This window comes from Aspergillus ruber (assembly GCF_000600275.1).
Source record: "Aspergillus ruber CBS 135680 unplaced genomic scaffold scaffold00022, whole genome shotgun sequence".
Classification (NCBI taxonomy): Eukaryota; Fungi; Ascomycota; class Eurotiomycetes; order Eurotiales; family Aspergillaceae; genus Aspergillus; species Aspergillus ruber.
Window position 1 is genome coordinate 292108 of NW_024467318.1, and position 24156 is coordinate 316263.

The 24156-nt window shown below is 43.7% G+C and overlaps 6 protein-coding genes across 6 annotated transcripts; 4 read left to right on the forward strand and 2 right to left on the reverse strand.

Annotated features, from left to right (window-relative positions):
• The first annotated feature begins 7003 nt into the window (after positions 1–7003).
• Positions 7004–9433, forward strand: EURHEDRAFT_414541 (uncharacterized protein). The gene has a single exon (XM_040782460.1). The coding sequence runs from the start codon at positions 7416–7418 to the stop codon at positions 9042–9044; it is 1629 nt and encodes a 542-aa protein (XP_040637006.1). The 5' UTR covers positions 7004–7415; the 3' UTR covers positions 9045–9433.
• EURHEDRAFT_460728 (rRNA-processing protein UTP21) lies at positions 9288–12605 on the reverse strand (the record flags this gene model as incomplete). The annotated part of the gene is made up of 5 exons (XM_040784674.1): positions 9288–9857; positions 9906–10544; positions 10604–10864; positions 10935–12422; positions 12486–12605. The coding sequence occupies 5 exons, from the start codon at positions 12603–12605 to the stop codon at positions 9288–9290; spliced, it is 3078 nt and encodes a 1025-aa protein (XP_040637007.1).
• A 771-nt stretch (positions 12606–13376) lies between these two features.
• On the forward strand, positions 13377–17219 carry EURHEDRAFT_379383 (inositol polyphosphate kinase VIP1; the record flags this gene model as incomplete). Its single annotated transcript, XM_040779165.1, has 3 exons — positions 13377–15723; positions 15784–17083; positions 17144–17219. 3 exons carry the CDS (start codon positions 13377–13379, stop codon positions 17217–17219), a joined length of 3723 nt encoding a protein of 1240 aa, XP_040637008.1.
• A 245-nt stretch (positions 17220–17464) lies between these two features.
• EURHEDRAFT_414544 (diacylglycerol/lipid kinase family protein) lies at positions 17465–19127 on the forward strand. The gene has a single exon (XM_040782461.1). The coding sequence runs from the start codon at positions 17541–17543 to the stop codon at positions 18918–18920; it is 1380 nt and encodes a 459-aa protein (XP_040637009.1). The 5' UTR covers positions 17465–17540; the 3' UTR covers positions 18921–19127.
• Positions 19128–19400: 273 nt separating this feature from the next.
• EURHEDRAFT_460477 (lipase ROG1 family protein) lies at positions 19401–22615 on the forward strand (the record flags this gene model as incomplete). The annotated part of the gene is made up of 3 exons (XM_040784653.1): positions 19401–19450; positions 19521–20384; positions 20473–22615. 3 exons carry the CDS (start codon positions 19401–19403, stop codon positions 22613–22615), a joined length of 3057 nt encoding a protein of 1018 aa, XP_040637010.1.
• A 143-nt stretch (positions 22616–22758) lies between these two features.
• On the reverse strand, positions 22759–23834 carry EURHEDRAFT_460566 (inositol monophosphatase family protein; the record flags this gene model as incomplete). Its single annotated transcript, XM_040784657.1, has 3 exons — positions 22759–23437; positions 23538–23619; positions 23690–23834. The coding sequence occupies 3 exons, from the start codon at positions 23832–23834 to the stop codon at positions 22759–22761; spliced, it is 906 nt and encodes a 301-aa protein (XP_040637011.1).
• Positions 23835–24156: the final 322 nt, after the last annotated feature.

A 24156-nucleotide genomic window follows, 5' to 3' on the forward strand; every position in this document is an offset into this window, starting at 1 on the left:
GGGGGGGGGGGGGATAGATATAGTCCTTTTAAAGTTGCATAAAGAAAGGTACAATTTCATCCAAAAACATTAGAAGATATAGGAACTACTCAGGTCTATATTTCGCGGTTACTTTTCAACAAGAAGGGCCCATGCCATATATGGCACCCAGAAACTCTGGAAGCAAGAAAGAATCAAAGGTTAATTAAAGCCCAGCCACTAAAGAAATTGATTGGTTCCCAGTATAAGCGGGAGATATCAAAGAAGTTCTTTCCCTTAACTTGGAAGCTTCCTTAGGGATATGGGCATATACAATTGTAGGGGGATAATGTTGGTCTAGATTCTTCATGACAGCTTAGATATAACATGGGGGAAATCAGGCCCTTTGTCCTATAAAATGAACTGGCTATCCAACAGCCCAAATCTCAATTGCATGGAAACTACATGGAACTATATACAAAGCAAAAATACTCTGGTTTAATAAATATTATGTGAAAGGGGTTTGGAGTGTTGGGAGGAAATTCCACAAGAAAAGATTCAAAATTGGATCAAAAAGGTACCTTGAGCAGATTTTGAAGGAAAAGTGGTAATCATTATTATGATGATTAGCTATTTTAAATGATTTTGTCTATATATTTATAAACTTGATATTAAGAATTTGATTATATTTAAATAGAACCTAAACAGGAAAAGCTGATGATTTTTAGGTATTAGATTATATCTTTTGAATTCAGTGAAGGGGTCTGTAATCTTAATATGAATGATAACTAGTCTAAAGAGAGCCTTTGGTGTGTATTAGACTAATAGAACAGCATGACAGCAGCTTGGGATGTGTCTGTCCCCAAAGATAATACTGTCAATTTATATCTTAATGAAAAGGTTTTTTTTTCTAGGCTAACAATAGCTCTAGAACCTTCAATGGCTTTAAACTCCAATAATAAAGTCTGGATAAATTCTCAGAACTTCTAATAAAGTACTTGTATTAACAGGAGAATTAAGGTTGCCTAATACTTTACTATATGTTAAAGCTGAACTGATATTCTATCTGGAATATTTATGAGTTAATAATTATTATTCTATTCGACAAGAAGCCAGGACATTGCTTGCAATGAAGAATTTTTGAACTAAGCTATGTTAAAAACATATATACCCGAGTAGACTATAAGTCTAAGCTGCAAGACATCCGTGGATGTCTTATATACAGGACTTTGCCATCCGCAAATTGTGGATTTGGATATGAGATATCCGTGGATTTTGCGGATGATGCCGCAGCCTCTAAGATGTCTTTAACTACATTGTCTTCCTGACTAAATGGCCGTGTTGATTCAGCTCCAAATGACCGAAAACTTGCTAATACTTGAAGAATATACACTTCTTGAATGGCTATTATAAGCTGCAGATAGTCGTGTCCTACCTCCAGGGTTCATATTATACATGATATGGTTGCACTGCTACTATCAACGCGCTCTTTGAAGATCCAGAAATATGTAATAATGGATTTGTTTCAGCTGGTTTAGAATACTATTGTAAAATATGGAATTGCTTATGTTCAGAGCCGTGTAAAAGCCATACAACCAGGAATCGTGAATGGGTGACTGCCATTGAGGCAATTGGTTCAACAGGCTATCTTCTTCTTCCTCCATTGATTATCTTTGCTGGCAAGCAACACTAATCTACTCTGGTGTCAACATATATACCCGAGGACTGGGCTATTGGAGTCAGTGAGAGTGAATGGACAAACGATAAACTTGAAGACTCCAGTTTACCAAGCATCTCTGGAAGTAGCGTACGCACAGTCCACCAAGCCCAATCAACCAGGCAGTCAATAAAGTGGTCAAGGGTGCGCAAATTGCAATGCAGAATGCATAGAGTTACATTCGGATCGGGTAGGGTAGGGAATTGGGCACCTTAGTCCCAACCCGGCCCATCCCTATGGGAGTAAATGGAAACTGCAGGAATTCCTAATTATTCCCTTCCCACTGCGAGAATTGGGGATTGGTCCTAATTTCCCGACCCTATGCGGGATGGGAACGGTTCGGGAACGGGAATTGCGGGATGGGAATGACACTAAGAATGCATTACTTCTAGAGCATGAGATGAAGCGGCTACAAGCTGCTAATACGCACCCAAAGCGTAAGCGAAATATTACTAGAATCTTTATAGTTGCTGGTGGTATTCTAACTGGAGTAGATGGTCAGTAACGTTAGCCAGGAGGCTGCTGGTATACTTGGGGGTCGTGGATGAAGGTGGTGAAAACCACGAAAGCGAGCACCATCAAGCTGCAACTAGTGCAATTTATAAGTAGGTCGTCATACTATAGAGCTAGTTGTGCTGTACTAAGTAGATTTTTATGTAAATATCGCTATATTTTAAATGTTTGGTGGTCAGAATTAGAAATGTAGTGGTTTTCATCGGCACTCCGAATCATGTGTTCCGCTCGGTGTCCGGTTACGTAAGATTAAACAGCAATGGCAGTTAGGAGGGAACTTAAAAAGATTAAGAGTTAATTAATAGGAAAATTAATGAGGTGTGACTTAAAAATCCAAAGATTATCTCGAAATTGAATATTATAAACGACTTTTAGTAGAAGGTTCATTCTTACTCTGTCTGACCTAAAGATTTTTAAGAATGATTAAAACAAAGTCTTAAATGAGATGAAAAATTATATTAGTCTCTGAAGTATGATGTACTAATTCAAATATTTTATAGTCAATTTATTTGTGTTTGCATCTATGCTTGTACGGGGTATTCTGTACGTTTCATATGTAGTCCATCGATAGAGCCAATGTACAGAGTAGATTTATACTATGCGATTGAATTGATAGATTGGTAGTTAGAGCCTCTTTTTGCTATTTTTAAAGGAACAAATTTAAAATACCTCTCGATACATTAACGAATACATATGTAAATATATACAGTCAAACATCGGTGGAACGATATTCGATAAGCCGATATTCGCGTTTAGCCAATGGACCTGTTAGTTGAGAGAGCACATGAGGTTTAGAAGTCTTTACCACAATATAAAGATCTGCCAGAACCTCGCTTTAGTACTGGATGGCTACATCGTTTTAAGAGATTCAACATCAAGCAACGCAATTATCACGGAGAAGCTAGATCAGTTCCAGAACAGGCTGAGGAAGAAATGGCTGCAATTCGGAAACTACATGGGCGATATATGGAGGATGTTATATATAATATGGATGAAACAGGTCTATTCTGGCGCCTATCTCCATCCAGGGGTCTTTCTACGCAGGCCAGAACAGGTGTACGAAAAGACAAATCACGAATCTCCATGATATGTTGCATCAATGCATCTGGCACTGATCGTTTATCGATACAGTTTATTGGTAAATACCAAGCACCACGGGCTCTTCGAAACTCCAATATCCAGGTGGTGGGAGGCCAGTGGCGTTGGAACAAAAAAACGTGGATGATAATGACATGAAAGAATGGCTATTGTTCTTTTTTAGCCATATCAGGCCTCGAAGAGTTCTTCTTACCATGGATAATATTCCAGCTCATTTATCAGGCCTTGTACTAACACCTCCACCGAATGTCCGGATTCAATGGCTTCCATCAAACTCAACAAGCAGATTCCAACCTCTTGATCAAGGAATCATCCAAAATCTCAAGGTTTATTACCGAAAGCAATGGCTTCGCTATATGCTCAATGCGTATGAGGACTTCACAAACCCAATGGATACTGTCAGTAGTTTGGATACTATTCGGTTGGGTTCTCCGTGCATGGAATCATGATATCCTACCTACAATAATCAACAATTGCTTTCGAAAAAGTACACTTGTGCCTGAGCCTGTACAACTTCCTATTCAATCACCAGACTTGACAGCTTTATTCGCTCAAGTACAATATGCTGGAGGATTAGAGGATGCCATGACTATTTCAAAATTTCCCAATCCTACTGAGAGTCAGAGACAGAAGAGTTCAAGCTAAATGGAGATGATCTCCTTCACCAGTTGATTGCCAGCCGCACAGCTATCAATTGAAACTGAGGAAGATGAGGAGAATGAGACTTTGCCTACTATTCCAAAGGTTTCAGAGGCGTTACAAGCCGTAGGCTTCTGATATCGTACACTGAAATCCAGGATAATTCAGAACCTCTACTCTTCGCCTTCTAGAGCGATATGAGAGACTTAGCGGAAGGAGAGCTCTCTTACTACCCAGCGCACCTTAGATGGATGGCTTAGTCATTAATGGTTAATTATTCAATATGACGATATTCGCGTTAATACGATAGTAACCAGCTGGATATATTATATTGTCTTAATGAAATTTGACTGTATATAGAAGACCCTAAACACATGCCAAACCTAACTTAGGGCATTGATGCAACCATCATCTGGCTACACATCAGATAAAATAACATTTGTATTTAATACTAAGAAATTATGGAAGCAGCAGGTTACCAATCGGTTAACCCATTGGTCTATCTATCTTCTGACTAATATGAATCACATCGATGAATATAGCTACTTCTTGATAATCATGGATCACATCACATATTGAAGTTCTTAAACGCACTAATAAGCCTTGACCTTGCCAGGTTAGTAAAATGAAAGGGCTTTCCCCTTCTATAACTAGATGTTAAAAAAGAGACACCAGGATAGAAAGCGGTGACACTAGCAGGATGATAAGAAGAATGATCACCCTGATACCGCAGATAACTACTAAATTTTATATTCCTATTATCAGAGATAGTCTTTATTAAAGTATGTACAAGTTAAAAGGTGAGAATGTATTTAAATTAAGTATATGTGTTGAACTAGGTATTGTTAGTAAGAGCAAAACTAACCGCAAGATTGGACATAAAATTCACTCATCATTAAGGGAGGTCCGAAATATATAGAAATACATTATAATAAAAGATCCTATTGAATATACATAACATGTATAATGAAACCAGTTAAATCTAAGCTGTATAGGTTATACTGATTAGCACCTTGATAGTTGGCTATCAACTAACCCAAGATTTAAGCAGTAATAAAGACTACTAGTAATATAGACTAAAAATAGAGGGATGAGTTTAATTTGGAAGAATTGATATTTTGAATGTCAATATTTTTGATGTTGATGCAAGGGTCCAAGGGTCTTTAGAAACATCATCAAGCATGAGCTAGCTGACTGCTGGTTTCCATTAGTACGATCACATTATCGATAGCTTTTATTATTTCAGGAAGTTGTATATGACTCGCTTGGTACCGACTAGTTAATTAAATTGTATTTAGCTGTTTTTATGCAAGTTTGAGCACCAGGCAATAGCAATAGGCCCCCTGGTCTGACACTCTTAATTCCTTTCTCGAATGATGTATATAGTATGTTAATTTGGACATGATTAGGCATATATTAAAACTTAGATGACCTAGACATTTATATTTTAATAATATCTTTCTTTGATTCTAGAACCTAAAAATTACAGATAGAATATTTATATTAAACTAAAAAAAGTTAGTCTTTAAAAATAATTTATTGCAGCAGCCTGTCATGGTATGATGATTCGATATATGGAACTTTGATGAAACTGGCTTTACAATGGGACTCTGTACGAACATCCGAGATTATTGCTGTAGCAGAATGCAGTGAAGACCTCGTATAACAATTCAGGCAAGCTATGAATGTGTCACAATCATCGAATGCGTGAGTGCAAAGGGGATTTATATACCTCCAGCAATCACCTTGAAGGGAAAAAAGAACATCAGGCCACTTGGTATCAAGAATCTAACCTTCATCCAGATTGGAAGCTTGCCAATAGCGCCAATGGCTGGACAACAGATGATAGGCCTCTAGTTAAAGCATATATTTAATTGACCCTTTTACTAAGCTGCAATAAAGTAATTTTGTATGCCTCCTCCACATATATCTTGATCTTCAGTGGTTGCGGCGACATCGGCGGTTCGGTAGTGTCAGTGGTTCGGTGGTTGATTAAGTTGGGCACTCAATGCATTCATTTATATAACAGAGGCCTTCCTAATTCTGAGACATGTGATTTCCACAAGAAATACGTCACTAGTCTAAACACGTGCAGTTAATCAAAGAAGCGATAGTATCACAAATAATTATATACACAGTATAGCCATGATACCAGCCCATCATTTCACTAGGTCTGCCCCCAATCCTAATGCTTTAAGTCAACTGTCATAAGTCCTGATATATGACTGCCTGTAACTCATAAAGAGAAGATTAGATGGATCCCTAATAAAAGGGTAATAAATCTAGAAAGTATTTCCTGTATATTTTAGGTGGAAAATGCTTTATTATTTAATTATCCAGCTTCTGACTTGGCTAAGTTATCGATCAGATGGTCTCTCAACACTAGTCAAATGTAATCACTGTTATTGTTTTCCTTTTTCTGCGCTTCTATTACTGACTGATACACTGTATCCCTCCATGTTTACCATTGGGCCGACGCCAATCCAACACAGAATAGTTCAATATTAAAGAATTCCATTTTTAGCCATTTATATCACGCTCATCAAAATTCTTCTTGTATTTAAAAATTTCTTATTTTATCTTTATCTGTTGTATAGCACTAGGCTATTTAATGATAATATTGTATAATTGGGGAGCGGCATAATCTAGCCCTATATCTATATATGTGCACTCTACGTTATAGGAAAATTGACATCTGGAGATACACCACTATTTCATTCATATAATAGGCGTAGTTAAATCATATTAACACCATTTAATGTAACCTGGGGTTGTTTAAGATACTATACCCTACATAAAGGTAGATTAATGCATGACTTTATAAGTAATTTTATTATTTACATAGATGATTTTTTTTCTTTTTTAAAAAAAAGCCTTTTCCTAATACATATATAATTGGCACAGTGATTCATATATTCTTGAATGGTAGTATATACAAATCCAGTGTTTTCACTGAGATATTGGCTAGAAAGAGAAAACAAAAAATACATTTTTGCGTTGGACTGGCGCGCTGACAAGCGCGGGGCCCTTGGCAGCGAGTAGACAGGCTATGGAGCTGCAACACCCGCTACAACATGACTAGTGAACTGACAGGTTATCGTTAATTACTAAGCTATGTAAATTCTTATCCTTCTTCCTGTGGCCAAAGTTTGAAATTCACCGAGTCAACTTTTCCTATTCTCATATTCAAAGACAATGGGCATACCGCATCTAACACGGCACTTGCTCCCATATTCGAAAGATGTCCTGTTGGCAGGAGGGAAACAAAGAGAAGGAGATGATAGCATCCAGTTGGTTGTCATTGACGGGCCCAGCCTGGTCTACCATGTTTTTCAACGACTGTTGTCTAAATCAAACACGAAACTCGAAATTCTAGATGCCCAGCCGAGTTGCGATGAAGTTAGTCTCGGGGTAATGGTCTTTCTCCTGCAACTGAAGCTCCTCGGTGTGAATGTGTAATAATCATGTATGACCCATACGCAGAAAGTTGATGGTACTGATCTATACCAGGACCAAGATCTGCTTTGATGGAGCTTTGCCTATAACGAAACGAAAGATAAGATTTTGTCGACTGGAAAAATCAAGGAAGAAACTTGAACAATTTCACTCACAGAACGGGTTGGGGTTTGCAAAACCAGATGATTCAGTCGAAGGCAGCACTGTTGATCCTACAAAAGTTCTACAGAGTCGAGCCACGCCTGTCAAATACAATGGCCTCCCTGAAAACCCGTTTATGGTATCTACTGTTTTTGAAGACCTGAGAAGAAGATGGAACAAAGCAAATATCCTGACGGCAGTGCAAGACACATTTTGCTTCAACCACTGTGAGCTTGGAGAACAAGACTTCCCCTGGGCAAGCATTACTGTAATGGTCCCGGGGGAGGCAGATTCCGAGTGTGCTCGCATGTCGAGGCTTACAGGTGCCGCTGTACTGACCAATGATTCAGATCTTCTTCTTCATGATCTTGGATCTTACGGTTCGGTACTGTTTTTGGATTCGGTTGAACTTAGTCAATGGGATCCATCTAGACCAACAGATTCTAAGGTCAGAGCCAGAAGAATCTGTCCTGCATCGCTTTCTAGCCAATTGGGAATTAGAAGTGTCCGGTATTTTGCATATGAATTGAGTCAGAATCCACAATTTGGTTTATCGGAGCTCATTAGGCGATCGAGAGATAACTGCAACTTTCTCGATCTCGAACCTGACTATCAACATTTTCTTGAGGAGTATGACCACGGGATAAACAACCGAGCGATAGTCCAACACCCCCAGTGCCTCGACCCAAGATTATCAGAATTATTCTTGCAGTACGGCACGGGGAATGCTCATTTCACTGGGAGCTCTCCGCATATGTATCTTGCTATTTTAAATGAAGATCACTCCAGGAGATGTGCATGGGAAGAAGGTCGTACATACAGAGCTCTCGGCTATTCGATCTTCAACTTGTGCCGTCCGTTCGCGGAAAGATACCAATTCGTGGAGGAATACGTTCGGAGAGGTGGGAGAATAGCCATAGACAGGATAACAGTGGATGATGAAGGTTGGGTGGCAAACGAGATGCATTCCTTTTATACACGCTTGAGCTTTGCTCAAGCTGCGTTTGGCGAAGAAGTTTCGTCCTCGCGCTTCTGGAGGCTATTCGCAACGTGTGAGCTATTTAGGGATGAAGCGAGCCATACTGCACCCCTCGAAGTTGATCGGTTGTGCAGGTTCCTTAGGTTCGGCTATATGGGGGAATCAGTTGACTGGGCAGACGTCCATCTTTGTGCTCAGATTACTGCCGTGTTGTACTCATTAAGGATCTTGAAACAGCTCCTCGGCCTTGTGACTGTGACTGAAGAGCCTGTGTCGAGTGTGAAGTCTATAATTGCAGCTCTCCCACCATTGCATGTTATGATGAGATCAAGGCGCGAAATGATAAAAGATTATCCCGAGGATTTCTCTGTTGAAAAAGCCCTGCAACGCTTCTCTCTGCTTTCCGGCCAACATGTGCAAACTGATGAGGAAATACGGCCACCATATTCCACATCACAAGATCAGGAAAGCCCTAAGTTTAGCTGTGTGAAGCATGTTCATAGGTCGAAGTCAAACCTATATGAGATCCTCTCTCCAGAGTAAATAATGCTGAAACCTCCCTTTGCTTATTCTTGCATGACCAGTAGACCAGGACTATGCTGACCCTGCAGCCTATAGGTCTTTAAAGAAAAGACACAGAATTCCTGAATTTATCAATATTGGCATTGATGACCCACATCTGACAGGGAATGAGAATCACGTCATGAAGTATGTCCGTTGATTTTGCATATTATTACTTGTAGTTTACATTTGAAGTAGACAGCGTAGATAATAGAACAAAACAATTCACCGTGAAGACCTTAGGAACCCTACAACTCCATGACAGTACCCGACTAATCCGGATAAGCGCTCCCTTTCTTGTCCTTGCAACCGACTCCAGTCAGCAAGAGCTTTTCGCAAGTGACCCAATTCAATGCCGGAACCAACAACATCAGCATGGATCCTCAGAAAAACCGCCATCCATACATTGACCAACTCATAGTCTTTTTTGAGCTGTAGGCGACTTGCCAATGCGAAAACAAAGTCCGACAGTTCTGACTGACCATTCATTACCTGCGGATTGAGGGATCTGATTTCCAGATCAATTTTTGTAGGAGATAAGCCTTTAATATGTTCAATGAAAGGTTCAAAATTGCCAGATAGACGACCAGCTCGTAGGAGGGTTGTAAAGGGCGAGCCCAGGACCCTGGAATCCTGAGAATGCTGGATCCTGGCAACGCGAGAGCGCTCAGCTGCCGTACTCTCAGTCGAGAACTTGGAGTCGACACCTTCCCCAGCAGCCCCACCAGGAAGTGACGGAAGGAAAAATGGTGCCTTTTCTGGCGCCTTTGGCGGATCCTTGGCCTTGTTGCGTTCCTAGGCCATTGTCAGCATCGGTTGAAGACAAGAGGGGATAGTACTTACCTTAATCACATCCAAGTGAAGTAATGTTTGCCATTTACTTTTAGGAACAACACTCAGCGTAACCATCTCTTGGCTGAGTTGTTCAGTGGAAAGTACCGGTCCCTCAATTTCACCCTGTTCATCAGTCTCTGAGAATGCGGCTTCGATAAGACTAGCACCACTTTCTCCAGACGCAGTTGGCACTTGGATATCAGCAATGTAATCCTCGCCCACGTTTTTGGTTGATACTGGCATGAACAAGCTCCGGTTTGTCCAGAGATTGATGCCCACACCATCTGCGTGAGCGGTGGCTAAATATTCACCAGTAGACGACATGGTCAACGCGGTGCATGTGTTAGGGACGCGGAAAGCATCAATGAGGTGTCCTGTTGGCAAATCCCAGACCCGGACAATAGAATCCATTGATGCAGCAATAACCCACCGCCCGTTGTTGGAGAATGTAAAATCATTGACCTGACCTACACATCCCCAGAATTCACGAACAACTTTTCGCGTCTCAATGTCAACAACGCGAATCGACAGATCATCGCAACTGAACGCAACTAGTTCGCTTGCACTACTGTATCGTAGACCAGTTATGGCAGCCATTGGATGCCAGTCAAGCTCGTCAACAAGCCGACCTGACTCAAAGTCCCAAAACTACCGACGAAGTTACCATCATGCCCATAGCCAGAAAAATGCAAGTGAAATATACTGACCTTTATTTTCCCATCAAGACCACAGCTGATGACGGTATGATTCAATCCGTCAACCACTATACCAGTGACTGCTTTGATGTGCTTGATTGCTGTACTTTTCGTGGCAGAAACGTTCAAGCTACCCCTTTGAGCTTGGCTTCTAGAGGCAAGAGTAGCAGGGAAACTTTGCCGATGTCTGCCTGATTGCAAATTGAACATCTTGATATCCCCCCCTGAAGACCCAATCAATGCAAAAGTTCCGCATTGTGAGATGGCAACGCTCTACCATATTAGTCGCGAGTACGAGTCAGCAAGTTCTCTCTTCTCGCCTCTATAACCCTGAGTAACATACCTTAACCTCAGACCCGTCGCCAGTTTCAAATGTCCAGCGCCCAGCCTTCTTCTTTCCCCAAAACCACGTGCGCGCATACTTGTCACCACGGTGCCCTGTAACAATACTTTCCCATCCAGTTGTGCTTGAAGCATTTGTGTCTGTAACCTTCGGATTGGCCCAGACTGGTCCGGATGTTGTAACACCCATACCCCCATCGCGGTTTAGAGCACAAGCAATACAAGTAATCTCTGGAGCCTTCAGGTCATTGTAGGACCCAGTTTGCGTGCCACCTATTTTATTTGTTTTATGCCCAATAGCTCCCTGGGAAATCTCAGTATTTTGGCTATCTTTTCGCACACTGAAACCCCAGAGACTGCTGTCCTTGCTTGCACTTAGTAGCCATTTCCCACCAAATTCTGATCCATCGGACGAAGAAGGTAAGAATTGCAGAGTAGATATCGCAGCGTAATGGCCACTTCTCTGGTGAAGAGGTCTGGGAATGGGCGAAAAAGGCACCTCATCGAAGATCCATGTCCTGAGCGCGTTGTCTCTCCCAGATGATACCAACACTGGCTGCCCATCCAGAAACTCGATGTGAGTCGCTCCGGATCCCGTTTCATTGAGAGATACCATATGTGCTCTTCGCAGAATTCCAGTTACTCGTCCCCCGTTGTTAAGATCCCACATTGTGATGTCACCATTGTCTGTAGAGGTAGTTGCCATAACACCGGACTTTCTACCATCGTCGCCGGCGCCAAGTCCATCGGTCCGAAAAGTGATGGAGGTAATCGGTGAGGCTTTTGATAAAGGCGTTCTTAGCGGAAGAACGACCTTATCAGTCTCGGCATTTTGAATAGACAGCGCGCCACTCTTGTATGCAATAGCGATCAATGATAAAACGGGTGTCGGCTGAAGCGCAGTTACTGCGCCAGCATCTTTAAATGCAGGCAAAATCGAGTAGAGAATCTTTCCGGTCCTGATATTCCAAATGTCGACAGCACCATCATATCTCCCAACAAAAATCTTGTTGAGATATGTTGGCATGTTACACGGTTGGGAAGTATATATGTGTTCAGAGGTACTCCCAGCCTGCCGTGGAGGGCTCAGAGATGTGTAATGTTCATACGATGAACTCTTCCATACTTCTATACCCTGGCTGTTGCTTCCCACTATCCACGAGCCAAAAACAAGTAATCGTTCAATTGGACCGCGGAGATTTGCCGGTACCTTTAGGGATGCAATTTTCTTTCCACGCCTGAAAACCCATATCCCTCCCGGCGACCCAGGCTGAAAATTTCCCCAGGCCGCGAAAACCTTATCTTGCCAGGAAAATGTGGCCGTAATTACTCCTGGTGTTTGAGGCCGGCTGACGAAGACCAGATTTAGACCTCGCCGTACATCGTATGTCTGCAAAGAGTACCCTACAGAGGTTGTAATTTGAAATGTCGATTTTCCCAGACGGACGCACGCGAGTGGAACGGGGGTGGGTGATACTAGCCCCAGTGTCTTCAATTGGCGAAGTATGTTAGTGTTGGAAGACGATTGTCATATATCAGAATAAGTACCTACTCGGAAGGGCGAAAATATCTTGGACGCGGACGTTCTCGATTTGTTCGCGACATTGTCAGACGACAACCTTTGTCGCTTCGCAAGAGGTTGGTTGGATTGATTGGTGTCAAGAGAAGGCATTCTTTGCGACACCTATACACCTATATAGGTATTGTGAGGAACACTGACAATTCTGAGGGTTGGCAGCTTGATTCTATGCTCAGAAATGTTCTAGTAGAGCTGCTCTAGGTATCCAACAAGGACCGTAAATAAAAAGTGAAAAGAAGAGAGTAATGATAGTTTCACTTCAAAGACGATAGTCAATGCAAATGCAGGTTTCATCCATATATTCTTTTTTTCAATTTGTATCACTTTTTTTTTTTTTTTTCTCTTTTATACTAACGGAGTATGGGTTTATCCGAGTGGCAGACTTTCTTTCTCCACATGTTCTTGGCACTTACGAGTAGGTACATAGGTATAATTTATAATTGCTGTAGTATGGTTGATCTCATCCGCAAGAGGTTTTATCCCATTAGAGCATGTACCCTCATTATACAATATTAAATTTGTAGTGGTAAATCCGCGGTTGTAGGTACTATGGGTTGAAGTAATTGTAGATGGTTCTTGTAAAGATGCCGGATGCATTTGAGATATGACGCTTTTGAATTCTAGACCTATCACTTGAATAACCTAATGACTTTCCTTTTTCTTTTTTAATTTTTTCTTGTTTTCTTTTCCCATACCTTCCCCCCTCTCTCTCCCTCTCTCTCCCCTATAAAGGAAACTGGTTGCGACTCTTATCCTGCAGAGAACACCCACCCGGCCATTGTTCGGTGCTTTTAAGAAAATTCACCCTTCATCTCAAAGCGCCAGACACAAACTACTTATCTTTTCACGTCAACCTATGGGACGATGAGCTATGGTACGATTCCTGACCTCTCTGAGGATTCCGACTTTAAGGATACTGCAAGCCACAGGACAACTACTGTGCCATCTTCCAACACTGCTTTCAACCTCACGGATCAATCATCGTTAAGCCAACCCCATGACTATACATCTACTGTTATATCGAAAGGTGGATCCGATTCGGCCTTAGAGTCTCATAATGAAAGCCTCCATACTTGCTCTCCCAAAGGGTTCAGTGGGAGCGCATCTGCTAGTTCAATCATTGAGACAGAATACACATCATCACCTCTTGGGAAAATTGGTGTCTGTGCTCTAGATGTGAAGGCACGCAGCAAACCCAGCCAAAACATTTTAACCCGTCTTCAGTCAAAAGGTGATTTTGAAGTCATTGTTTTTGGGGACAAAGTAATCCTTGACGAAGCTGTTGAAAACTGGCCTGTTTGCGACTTCTTGATTGCTTTCTTCTCTGATGGCTTCCCATTAGATAAGGCCATCGCTTATGCAAAACTCCGGAAACCCTTTTGTGTCAACGATTTACCCATGCAAAAGGTCTTGTGGGATCGACGGCTTTGCTTGAGAATACTAGACCACATGGGCGTTCCGACTCCAAAAAGAATGGAAGTGAATCGTGATGGCGGCCCTACCTTAGAATCCGTCGAGCTTGCGCAGCATGTGTACAGGCTAACAGGGGTCAGACTTGACGGCCCTGATGACGGAACTGGAGGGGGTGCTCCCCGGACTCAAACCGTTTCCCTGTCTGAAGACGGAGAGTTTTTGGTCATTGATGGAAAGGCTTTAAAAAAACCGTTCGTCGAAAAACCAGTAAATGGGGAGGACCATAATATCCATATATATTTCCCCAATGACCAGCAATACGGAGGAGGTGGTAGGAGGCTTTTCCGAAAAGTTGGAAATAAGAGTTCTGAATATGATCCGAGCTTAGTTGTTCCAAGATCGATAGCGGAAACAGGGACGAGTTATCTGTATGAGCAGTTTTTGAGGGTGGATAATTCCGAAGATGTCAAGGCCTATACAGTCGGGCCCGATTTTTGCCATGCAGAAACGCGCAAGTCTCCTGTGGTTGATGGGCTTGTTCGCCGCAATACACACGGGAAAGAACTCAGATATATAACCAAACTGAGTAAAGAGGAGGCTGGCATTGCCTCGAAAATCTCAAACGGATTTGGCCAAAGAATCTGTGGTTTTGACATGCTCCGCGTCGGAGAAAGAAGCTATGTTATCGATGTCAATGGTTGGAGCTTTGTCAAAGATAATAATGATTACTATGACAGGTGCGCGCAAATACTGAGTGATATGTTTCTAAACGAGAGGCAAAGGTGTGAAGAGGTTTTGGGGTCTCTGGAACCCCCCTTTCCCGATCCAAGTCAGCCTAAGAAAGGGGGTTCTCACCGACATACTTTGAAGACTTTACTCAAGTCGCCTAGTGTATCGAAACTACATGGCGACCAGCAAGGCCATGATGGCTACGAAGCTGTACCGACGGAGTTGACCACTGTAGAAACTCTCCCTCCATCGTCCGATGCTGGGGGCACAGACCATGGACACAGTCACATCAACCAGAACGCCAAAGAACGAGTCACGAGCTCCTCTAACACCATATCACCTGCTGTATCAATGCGCTTTCCTACTGATGGTGTACCGCCACCACCCCCTGCTTCTAAACACTCTTGGAAATTGAAGGGCATGGTGGCGGTCATTAGGCACGCGGACCGTACGCCGAAACAAAAATTCAAATTTACGTTCCATAGTCAGCCATTTGTTGACCTATTGAAGGGTCACCAGGAGGAAGTAGTTATCAAGGGAGAGGCGGCATTGGCAAGTGTTTCAGATGCTGTCAGAGTTGCGATGCGAGAAGGTCTTGAGGATATGGATAAGCTCAAACTGCTTCGCACGTCACTTGATAAGAAAGGGGGCTGGCCTGGAACGAAGGTACAGATTAAACCGATGTTCCGGAAAAGAAAACCGGAGGAAGTACGTGGGCAAGCACTGCCCGCTGATTTAATAACACCTCGGGCTGAGGGACCTCAAGAAGAGCCCATATCTCCCGTCACGAAGGAGGCATCACTAGGGAATGAAAATTCTAATAGGTCACAAACTCGAAGCGATTCGATATCAGGTGCAACATTCTCTAGGTTCTCGGCAGTCGAAAATGATCTAATTCTGGACAAACTTCAACTTGTCATCAAATGGGGAGGGGAGCCAACGCACGCAGCCCGGTATCAATCACAAGATCTCGGACTCAACATGCGGGATGATTTGAAGTTAATGAACAAGGAAGCATTGAGCAACGTTAGAATTTTCACAAGCTCGGAGAGGAGAGTGAGCACTAGTGGTATGTTGATAAAATTGTATTCCACGCAGACATTCATGTTTTACTAACTTTGCCTGGTAGCTCAAATTTGGGCGTGCTCATTTCTGGATCAAAAGGAATTGCCAGAGGATTCTATCAACGTACGCAAAGATCTTCTAGATGACTCCAATGCTGCAAAGGACCTCATGGACAAAGTCAAAAAGAAACTGAAACTACTTCTACGGGAAGGGTCTGCCCCTTCGCAATTTGCCTGGCCAAAGGATAACATCCCTGAGCCTTCTGTTGTTCTTGCTACCCTTGTTGAATTGATGAAATTCCATCGAAGCATTATGAGATATAATTTCCAAAGGTTGGATAGCTTCTCTTCGGCCGATTCGTCTCATGACCCGGAGAACCCTACCGCCGTTGATCAGTTTGATTCGCACACGGACAATGCTGCCTTGGCTTCGATCCAGGGGCGATGGTGTGCGGGGGAGGATCCTATGCTTTTCAAAGAACGATGGGAGAAACTTTTTGCTGAATTCTGCGACACAGAGAAGGTCGACCCGAGCAAGTTCTCGGAACTCTATGACAGTATGAAGTTTGATGCATTGCACAATCGCCAGTTTTTAGAATGGGTATTCATGCCCCCAGATGATTGCGATGAAGAGGGAACGAATTGTGGAGATAAACGACATACACAGGAAGGGGAACACCTTGAAAACATCGACGAGCCTACGGAAAATCCGACATTTGCGCATCGATTCGGCTTGAAGAAGCGAGCCCGTGCATTCGAATCGATGCCGCATCTCAAAGCACTCGATGAATCTTATGATCATTATTTCAAACTTTATCCAGGCTCTAGTCCCGCCAAAGCAAAACTGGACGGGAGGCTTTCAAAACTGCGCGAATTATACAAGTTAGCCAAGGTATTATTCGACTATGTGACTCCTCAGGAGTACGGGATCACAGACTCCGAGAAACTAGAAATTGGGCTATTGACATCGCTGCCTCTTCTTCAAGAGATTGTCCGAGATTTGGAAGAAGTGCAGGCCTCGCAAGATGCGAAGTCCTTCTTTTATTTCACAAAGGAGTCTCACATCTATACCTTGCTCAATTGCATTTTAGAGGGTGGAATCCAGACGAAAATCGCAAGGAGCGCCATCCCGGAACTCGATTATCTGTCACAGATCTGTTTCGAGCTTTACGAAGCAAAGGACAGCGAGTCATCTACCAGCTCATATTCCATTCGCATTTCCATCAGTCCTGGCTGTCATGCTTTTGATCCTCTTGATGTGCAGCTTGATTCAAGGCATGCCATTGGTTGTGCTCCAAGAAGGAGCTTGACTGCCCATCAAGATTGGAAAGAAGTTATTGAAACCCTCAAGGCCAAGTTTGACACGTGAGTACTTTACTTTCCTTCTGTGATAAAACCACAGACTAACTGATACTTTTCTTGCAGTGTCAAACTCCCAAAGAGCTTCATTGCTGTCAACCTCAGTGATAAACACATGTCTAACCCAGAGTGGAGTCTCTAAGCTTTGTACACTGCTGCTTGTTACTTTGTCTTTTTTTGTTTCATTATTTATTTTATTATTGTTTATTTTAATTATTTTTTTTTCTTGTTGCTTTCACTTATCTGTTTTCCTAACAGGTGAAATTGGTTAGATCTGTTGTGTTCCATAAATCTGCCGTGTACGCTAGCTCGAGGTTGAAAAATTAATAATAATATACAGCTCAGCATCATGTGAGCCTGAGCCGTCATTCTCTAGTAAGCATAAACCGAGAGTGTTGCTCCCTACGTAAGCATACTTGTTTGGTATTTAATTGAAGTTGACATTTTTACCTTCTCAGACAAGATGGAAGCTTTTAGAGACACCGTTCCTGATGCCTTAATTTGCAACCTACTGGGAGATTATCTGCAATGCAGCAATGAACAATGCCAGGAAACGTCTATTGCCATCAATGATATAGTCTGTATTCTTGGGGAAAGATGGGAAAACACATACAGTGTGCTATTTCTTGAAAGGCACAGTGAATCATCTGATTCTGACACAGTCGATGATCGTGTGCGTCTCGTTAAAATCAGGACGGGACCCTTACCATCAACGTTGCTGTCGCGGTACTTGTACAGAGATTTACCTCGCCATCTCAGTCCTTTGTCCAGAATCCATGTCGTGATATCAACCGGCTCGGGAGCGGGAAATGCAAAGAGAATATTTCAAGATGTCCTACAACCATTTCTATCATACCTCGGGTTGACTACATTTGAAATCCATGAAACGCAGTCTGCCCAAACAATAACAGAGCTGGCGCATTCACAATTCATTCCTTGCGCCCAAACTGGAACAGACCAAACCATTCTACTCCTTTCTGGTGATGGTGGTTTGGTTGACATTGTTGATGCGTTCTACAATTCTTCAGAGAGCATGCGTGTTCCACCCTGCATCGGCTTGATTCCGATGGGCACAGGAAATGCTATGGCAAATTCCATCGGTTTGAATTGCCCAACAATGGGGCTGATGGCGTTACTACAAGGTAAACCGAGGCGTATACCAGTGTTTGCCGCTAGCTTCTCGCCCAAATCACAGTACATCACCGAAGAAGGTCGTGGCCGGGCTCCTATATGTAGCGATCAAGCGGCGGAGAGTGAGGACCACAAGGTTTATGGTGCTGTTGTCGCGAGCTGGGGAATACATGCTGCGCTGGTCGCAGACAGTGATACGGTTGCATATCGCAAGTTTGGCGTCGATAGATTCAAACTGGCCGCAAAGGAGCTTCTTTGCCCATCTGACGGCTCACCAACGCATAGTTATCATGCTATTATCACCTTGGCCAACCAAAGCAAAGGTACCGATGACCAACATGTGGAGTCTATAGACCGAAATGAACATATGTACGTGTTGGCCACCTTGGTCTCAAGGCTTGAAAGGGGATTTGTGATCTCTCCGGACACGTCCCCACTTGATGGTTGTTTGAGATTTGTTCACTTTGGCCCGACATCGCCGGATGTAGCGATGCAACTCATGAGCAAAGCGTATCAAGGCGGTCTCCATATCCACGAAAAAGCGGTGACATATCAAGAAATTGAGGGCTTTCGTATTGATTTTCTGGAGGAAGATGAACGATGGAGAAGAGTCTGCATTGATGGGAAGATAATAGTTGTTGAGCGAGGTGGTTGGATGGAAGTGCGCAGGGAACCACGGTGCTTGCTGAATCTTATCGCCGATGTCCCTTGATCTTCAGGCGATAGACGATAGCGTAGTACGGCGTACATAGAAAACATCTATAATACAAACCCCCACTAGTTTGCGATGCCGGTTGGGGGTTATCTATATATGCAGTTTCACACTGGTTTGGGTTTCATTCAGATGGCCTGCTGAGTGAAACTGAAGGTGCTCCGTACAAACACGAACTTTTTTATCTCCCGCTCAGATCGTCAAGTTTGCTGATCTCACCGCACCCATGAAGAGACACGAGCCCGGTTTTGTTGACCCTGACTCTCCAACGCTGACTTGTTACTTCGCCTGAAGGGGGTCAGTTATTTCATTATACAATGAGAAATATTATGCCTTGTTTTAATGCTGATCACTACACGGACATATTCTACCGCCCAGTCATTGGGTCAGCCTTCTATACCAACCGACAAGCGTCGCTCTAGGTTCCATTCGCTCACAGGGTGGCATTCAGGTCTAGTGAACATAGTGCGAGCCGCGAAAATGTTGCTATCATACCAAGCCGGCAGCGTTCGTGTCGGAGAAGTAGTTAGGTCTGTTCTTGTACATTTGTACCCCTACAGTTGCTCATCAGACTCCTTGCTAAATATCTGAGCCTGTCAGATACACATTATCTTATACCCCAGCAACCGATCCCATCTACCCTCCCCCAGAAGAGCTTTATGTGAAGGTTAGGAATACGTCTGCCATTCCGTTACGGGCTGCCTACCTGCATGGCCCATATACTCTCTATGCCGCTTGTTATCCATCGACGTTCGACCCCAATGTCGCATATAGCCGGAAGGACACCGAGGGTATTCCTCAGTTTGAGCCCTACCTTAAGGCCGGGGGGAGCTGGGATGCGACCATTACCATCCCGCAATGTATCCGCCAAACACCCACGGAGCTCGCCTCTGCAGACCCTGGGAGTCATCAAAGCGTGACCTGGGTTATAGAAATAGTGTCTCAAGTGATTTTCTCTGGTACTGCAGCCGTCAATTTTGAAGTCATAGTCGGCCGTGATGAGAAATCAGTCCAACTTCTCTCTGCAGGCGGTGTATCGAGTGCTGGGCTGCCTCGGCCAGGTCAACTACACGACCATTGGTCACCTAAAACTAGAGGGCAGCAAGTGCTAGCTGCTACAGGTGTATACTCGAAATCCATAACACTGCGTATTGATAATACCGCCAGCCTTTGGAACAGCCCTCCTTTTCCGTCCTTTGGAGACAAAGCCAAATCGAACTTGCAAGATTTACAAGCCCCTACCGAGACATCGAATACACAGCAAAAAAACATTGCGCAAAAAGAGGATCCTAAAAAAGAGAAAAAGAAAAAAGTCCACCTTGTTGTAATAACTCATGGGTTGCACAGCAATCTTGGAGCAGATATGCTCTATCTAAAGGAGAGTATCGATATCGCTGCCAAAAGGGCTCGAGAGCAGGCGAAACAGGACCGCCAGAAGAAGTCTGCTAACCCTGATTCAGTAAGGTGAGTGATTGAAGGCGAGCATGTCTGGTCTCAGTTTGAGGCTCTATATTCCGATATTAACATTGCAGTGTCTGACGTTGATCAACAGGCCAGGGTCCAATTTTGGAGACGATGCCGATGAAGATGATGAACAAGTCATCGTCAGGGGGTTTTTCGGGAATGCTGTTCGAACTGAACGCGGTATACAGTACCTCGGAAAGCGCCTCGCGAAATACGTTTTGTTGATGACCTATCCTGATCAACCCTATTTTCCACTAAAAACTTCCAAAGCGAAACCATTTTCCAACCCTTTGTCTGCGCTGAAAACCCCAGAAGAACATTCTGCGAGCGGGGCGTCTGTTTCTGGTGTCCATGAGCAAGGGCCGGATCAAGAAGATCATGCTTACCGGTTTACGAGCATCAGCTTTATCGGGCACTCCCTTGGCGGGCTTATCCAGACATATGCTATCGCATATATTCAGAAGTACTCGCCCCAATTCTTTGATCATATCCGACCTATCAATTTCATAGCCTTGGCCACTCCTTTTCTGGGGCTTAGCAATGAAAACCCTGTGTACGTTCGGTTCGCCTTAGACCTGGGACTTGTAGGCCGAACAGGCCAAGATTTGGGTTTGAGCTGGACAGCTCCGAAAGTGAGAAGTGGTTGGGGTGCTATAATTGGTGGCAGGGGCGAAGCCGTAAAGCCACAAGAACATTCAGATCCCGGATCCAAGCCGCTGCTGAGGATCCTTCCCTGTGGACCAGCACATGAAGTACTCGCAAAATTTCAGCATCGGACCGTATATTCTAACGTGGTTAATGATGGAATCGTTCCACTACGAACATCGTCCTTACTATTCCTCGATTGGAAAGGACTAGATCGAGTCGAGAAGGCTAGAAGAGACAATGGCCTGGTTGGGACGATGGCTGAATGGGGCTGGGCAGAATTGACTGGTGCGAACTCCAAATCGCCTAGACCTACCCGTCCTACATTGAGCACCACAAATACAAGTGTTATTGAAAATACACCTTCCGCGTCATTATCCCAACGGCAAAATGAACTTGGAAATTTTCCAACTGAAACGCTGCAGGCATCAGAGCCATATCAGACTTTGAGGCAGCAGGAGTCAGAGCAGCCTCACTTAGAATCTTGTGATGTACATTTGGACTCGACGCCCAAGGTTAATCCATCGCAAAACTCGTTTGGCCCATTGAATAGTCTCATGTCCCTATTTCGGCCAAAAGACTCATCAAAAACTGCTATTGGACATAAACAAACAAAGATCTACAAGCGCAGCCAAACTCTTCGTACAGATGATCAGCCGATTGAAGCGCAGTCGCCTACTAGATCGCATCACCTAGAAGCGCCACCTCACAGGATGTCACACGAAGGAGACGGGTTGTACACACCTCCCAAAACTACATTTTTTGAGTCAGCTAGCGATTTGCTTATGCCTCCACTCCCGCCAGTGGAGTTCATACTCGACCCTGCTTCGAGGCCGCGTACCATATTCCATGACAGAATCTACCACCCTGAGGATATACCAGCACCGCTACCCGTCAAGCGACGAACATTACCGTTTAGTTCACCCCAAACCAGAAGTTCGAATGCACAACATCAGTCGTCAGTAGAATCGCATCATAACTCACATGAGTGTAAGGATGAGTCTGAGAGTGGCCTCCGCGTTGAGGAAAAGATCGCACGGGCGTACCACCGAGATCTGTCATGGCGCAAAGTCCTCGTCCGTCTAGAGCCCGATGCACACAATAATATCATTGTCCGGCGAATGTTCACAAATGCGTATGGTTGGCCGGTAGTCAAGCATCTGGTCGATACCCATTTCGCATATACTTCAACGGCACAGTCAAACGACGTTTTGGAAGGAGGCATGGATAGAGCGAAACCGCCTATGATAAAAACAACACATTCAGGTAACGAGGTCAAAGGACAAACAGATAGACCTTCCCAGGAGAGCGCATGTTACGGCACCCCGGGCAATTCTGGCACCCTGTGCGAGGTTACTAACAGCAACATACTAAATAACCCTTTGCAATCCTTGGATTCCCGTTACGCTTATCGAGAAAGAGCGAGTGCAGGCTCAAAGTCAGAATATCTGGATGGGGCATCTAGCACATCAATTGCACCTAGACCAGATTCAACCACTGATGAGAATGAGGATGAGGATGATGAGGATAACCTTGATTTTCGAAATAGCACAAAGGTTACCAGGCTGCATCCAGAGGAGATATAATAGAGGTGTTTTGGATCCGTATGTACGAATATTTCTATAAATAATCTACTAGTTCGCATTATAGGAAGAGTGTAAGTACAACAAATAATGACCAGTAGTCATCGTAAACTCAGGTCAGGTTTTGCGCCATCACGAGCCAACGATCAATATTCGAGGCGACCTTCGATGTGACTCCAGAATTCTTCCACTATGTCTTTCTGGCCTATTGCCTGCGGAGATGCTCTAGCGGCAAGATACCTCCTTCCTTCAAGGCTAGCTTGCCAGTTTCCTGGGTTTCCATCTACAATTATCCCACCAGCTTCCGTTAAGATGACCCAACCGGCACAGACATCCCATTCCCAGCATCCTCCTTCCCAGTATAGGTCAATAGTGCCGGCAGCAGCTGCGCAAAGATTGAGTGCAGCCGATCCCATGCTGCGCATCGAGCGAACCATCGCGCCGCCATTATCTTTCGTTTGGCCAAGCCTTGCGAAAGTTCGCAGCTTTGTATCCCAATTCTTACCGCAACGCTCAGAGCCCCATTCGACACTAATAAGTGCGTTGCTGAGGCCGCTCAAGGGCTCAAGACTCTCGCCTTTAAGAGGAAGGCGTGTCGTACGGTTCATGAAAGCTCCTCGACCACGAACAGCCGAATAAAGAGTTTGGTTGAATGGGTTGAAAACAACACCCACGACCGGAATACGCTTGACAGCGAAACCAAGAGATACACAAGCACAAGGGAAGCTGTGCACAAAATTGACAGTGCCATCGATGGGATCCACGATGAAGGTTGGATCGTCAGTCAATGGATGAGCAGGATCATAAGTTTCTTCGCCATGGAACCTGTATCATCAAAAAAGCCATATCAAGGTATGAGCCAATGAATTCTCTTGAGTATTATTCGTTTCTTCTGCCTGCTACCATGCAAGGGTGGAAAACGCACTTATAGTGTGGATATTTTTCAGCCAGCGTGGTAGATATCATCTTTTCTACTGCACGATCGTACTCAGTAACCAAGTCCGCACCTGAAATACTTAGATCAGTTTCCTGAATTACACCCTAGGTCATCAAGGTGCAGAATTAGGGTGATTTTACTGTTCTTCTTTGAGCCGGCACCATTGGTAGCCGGAAGCGCACCAGTGATAATATCACCCGCCTTGTAAGCTATTTCAATAAGTGTTTCATGAATGTCGTCCAGACCAAGAGCTGAGGTCTCGACATCGTTCGACTTAGTTGCCATGATGAGCGGAGTTCAATGGTGGGATTTTATTGTCAGTAAACAATTGATGGGTGGTTGTTGTCTTATCGGATACTGCCCCACTTGTTCCCCGGAAGTTGGAGACTGATAGTTAATTATGCCAATTAGTAATCACTATATGGGGGGTAACAGGAAGATGAATGAATTGATGGAATTGTAAAAGAACATGTTGAATGAGATGGGTTTACTTATTAACGAACAATCATATAAGATCAACTATTAGTACTACCTTATAAATAGCGTTGATAGAACATGTTTTGTACATATTTGTTGACGTTGGAGAACTTTTTAATAGCCCCACCAT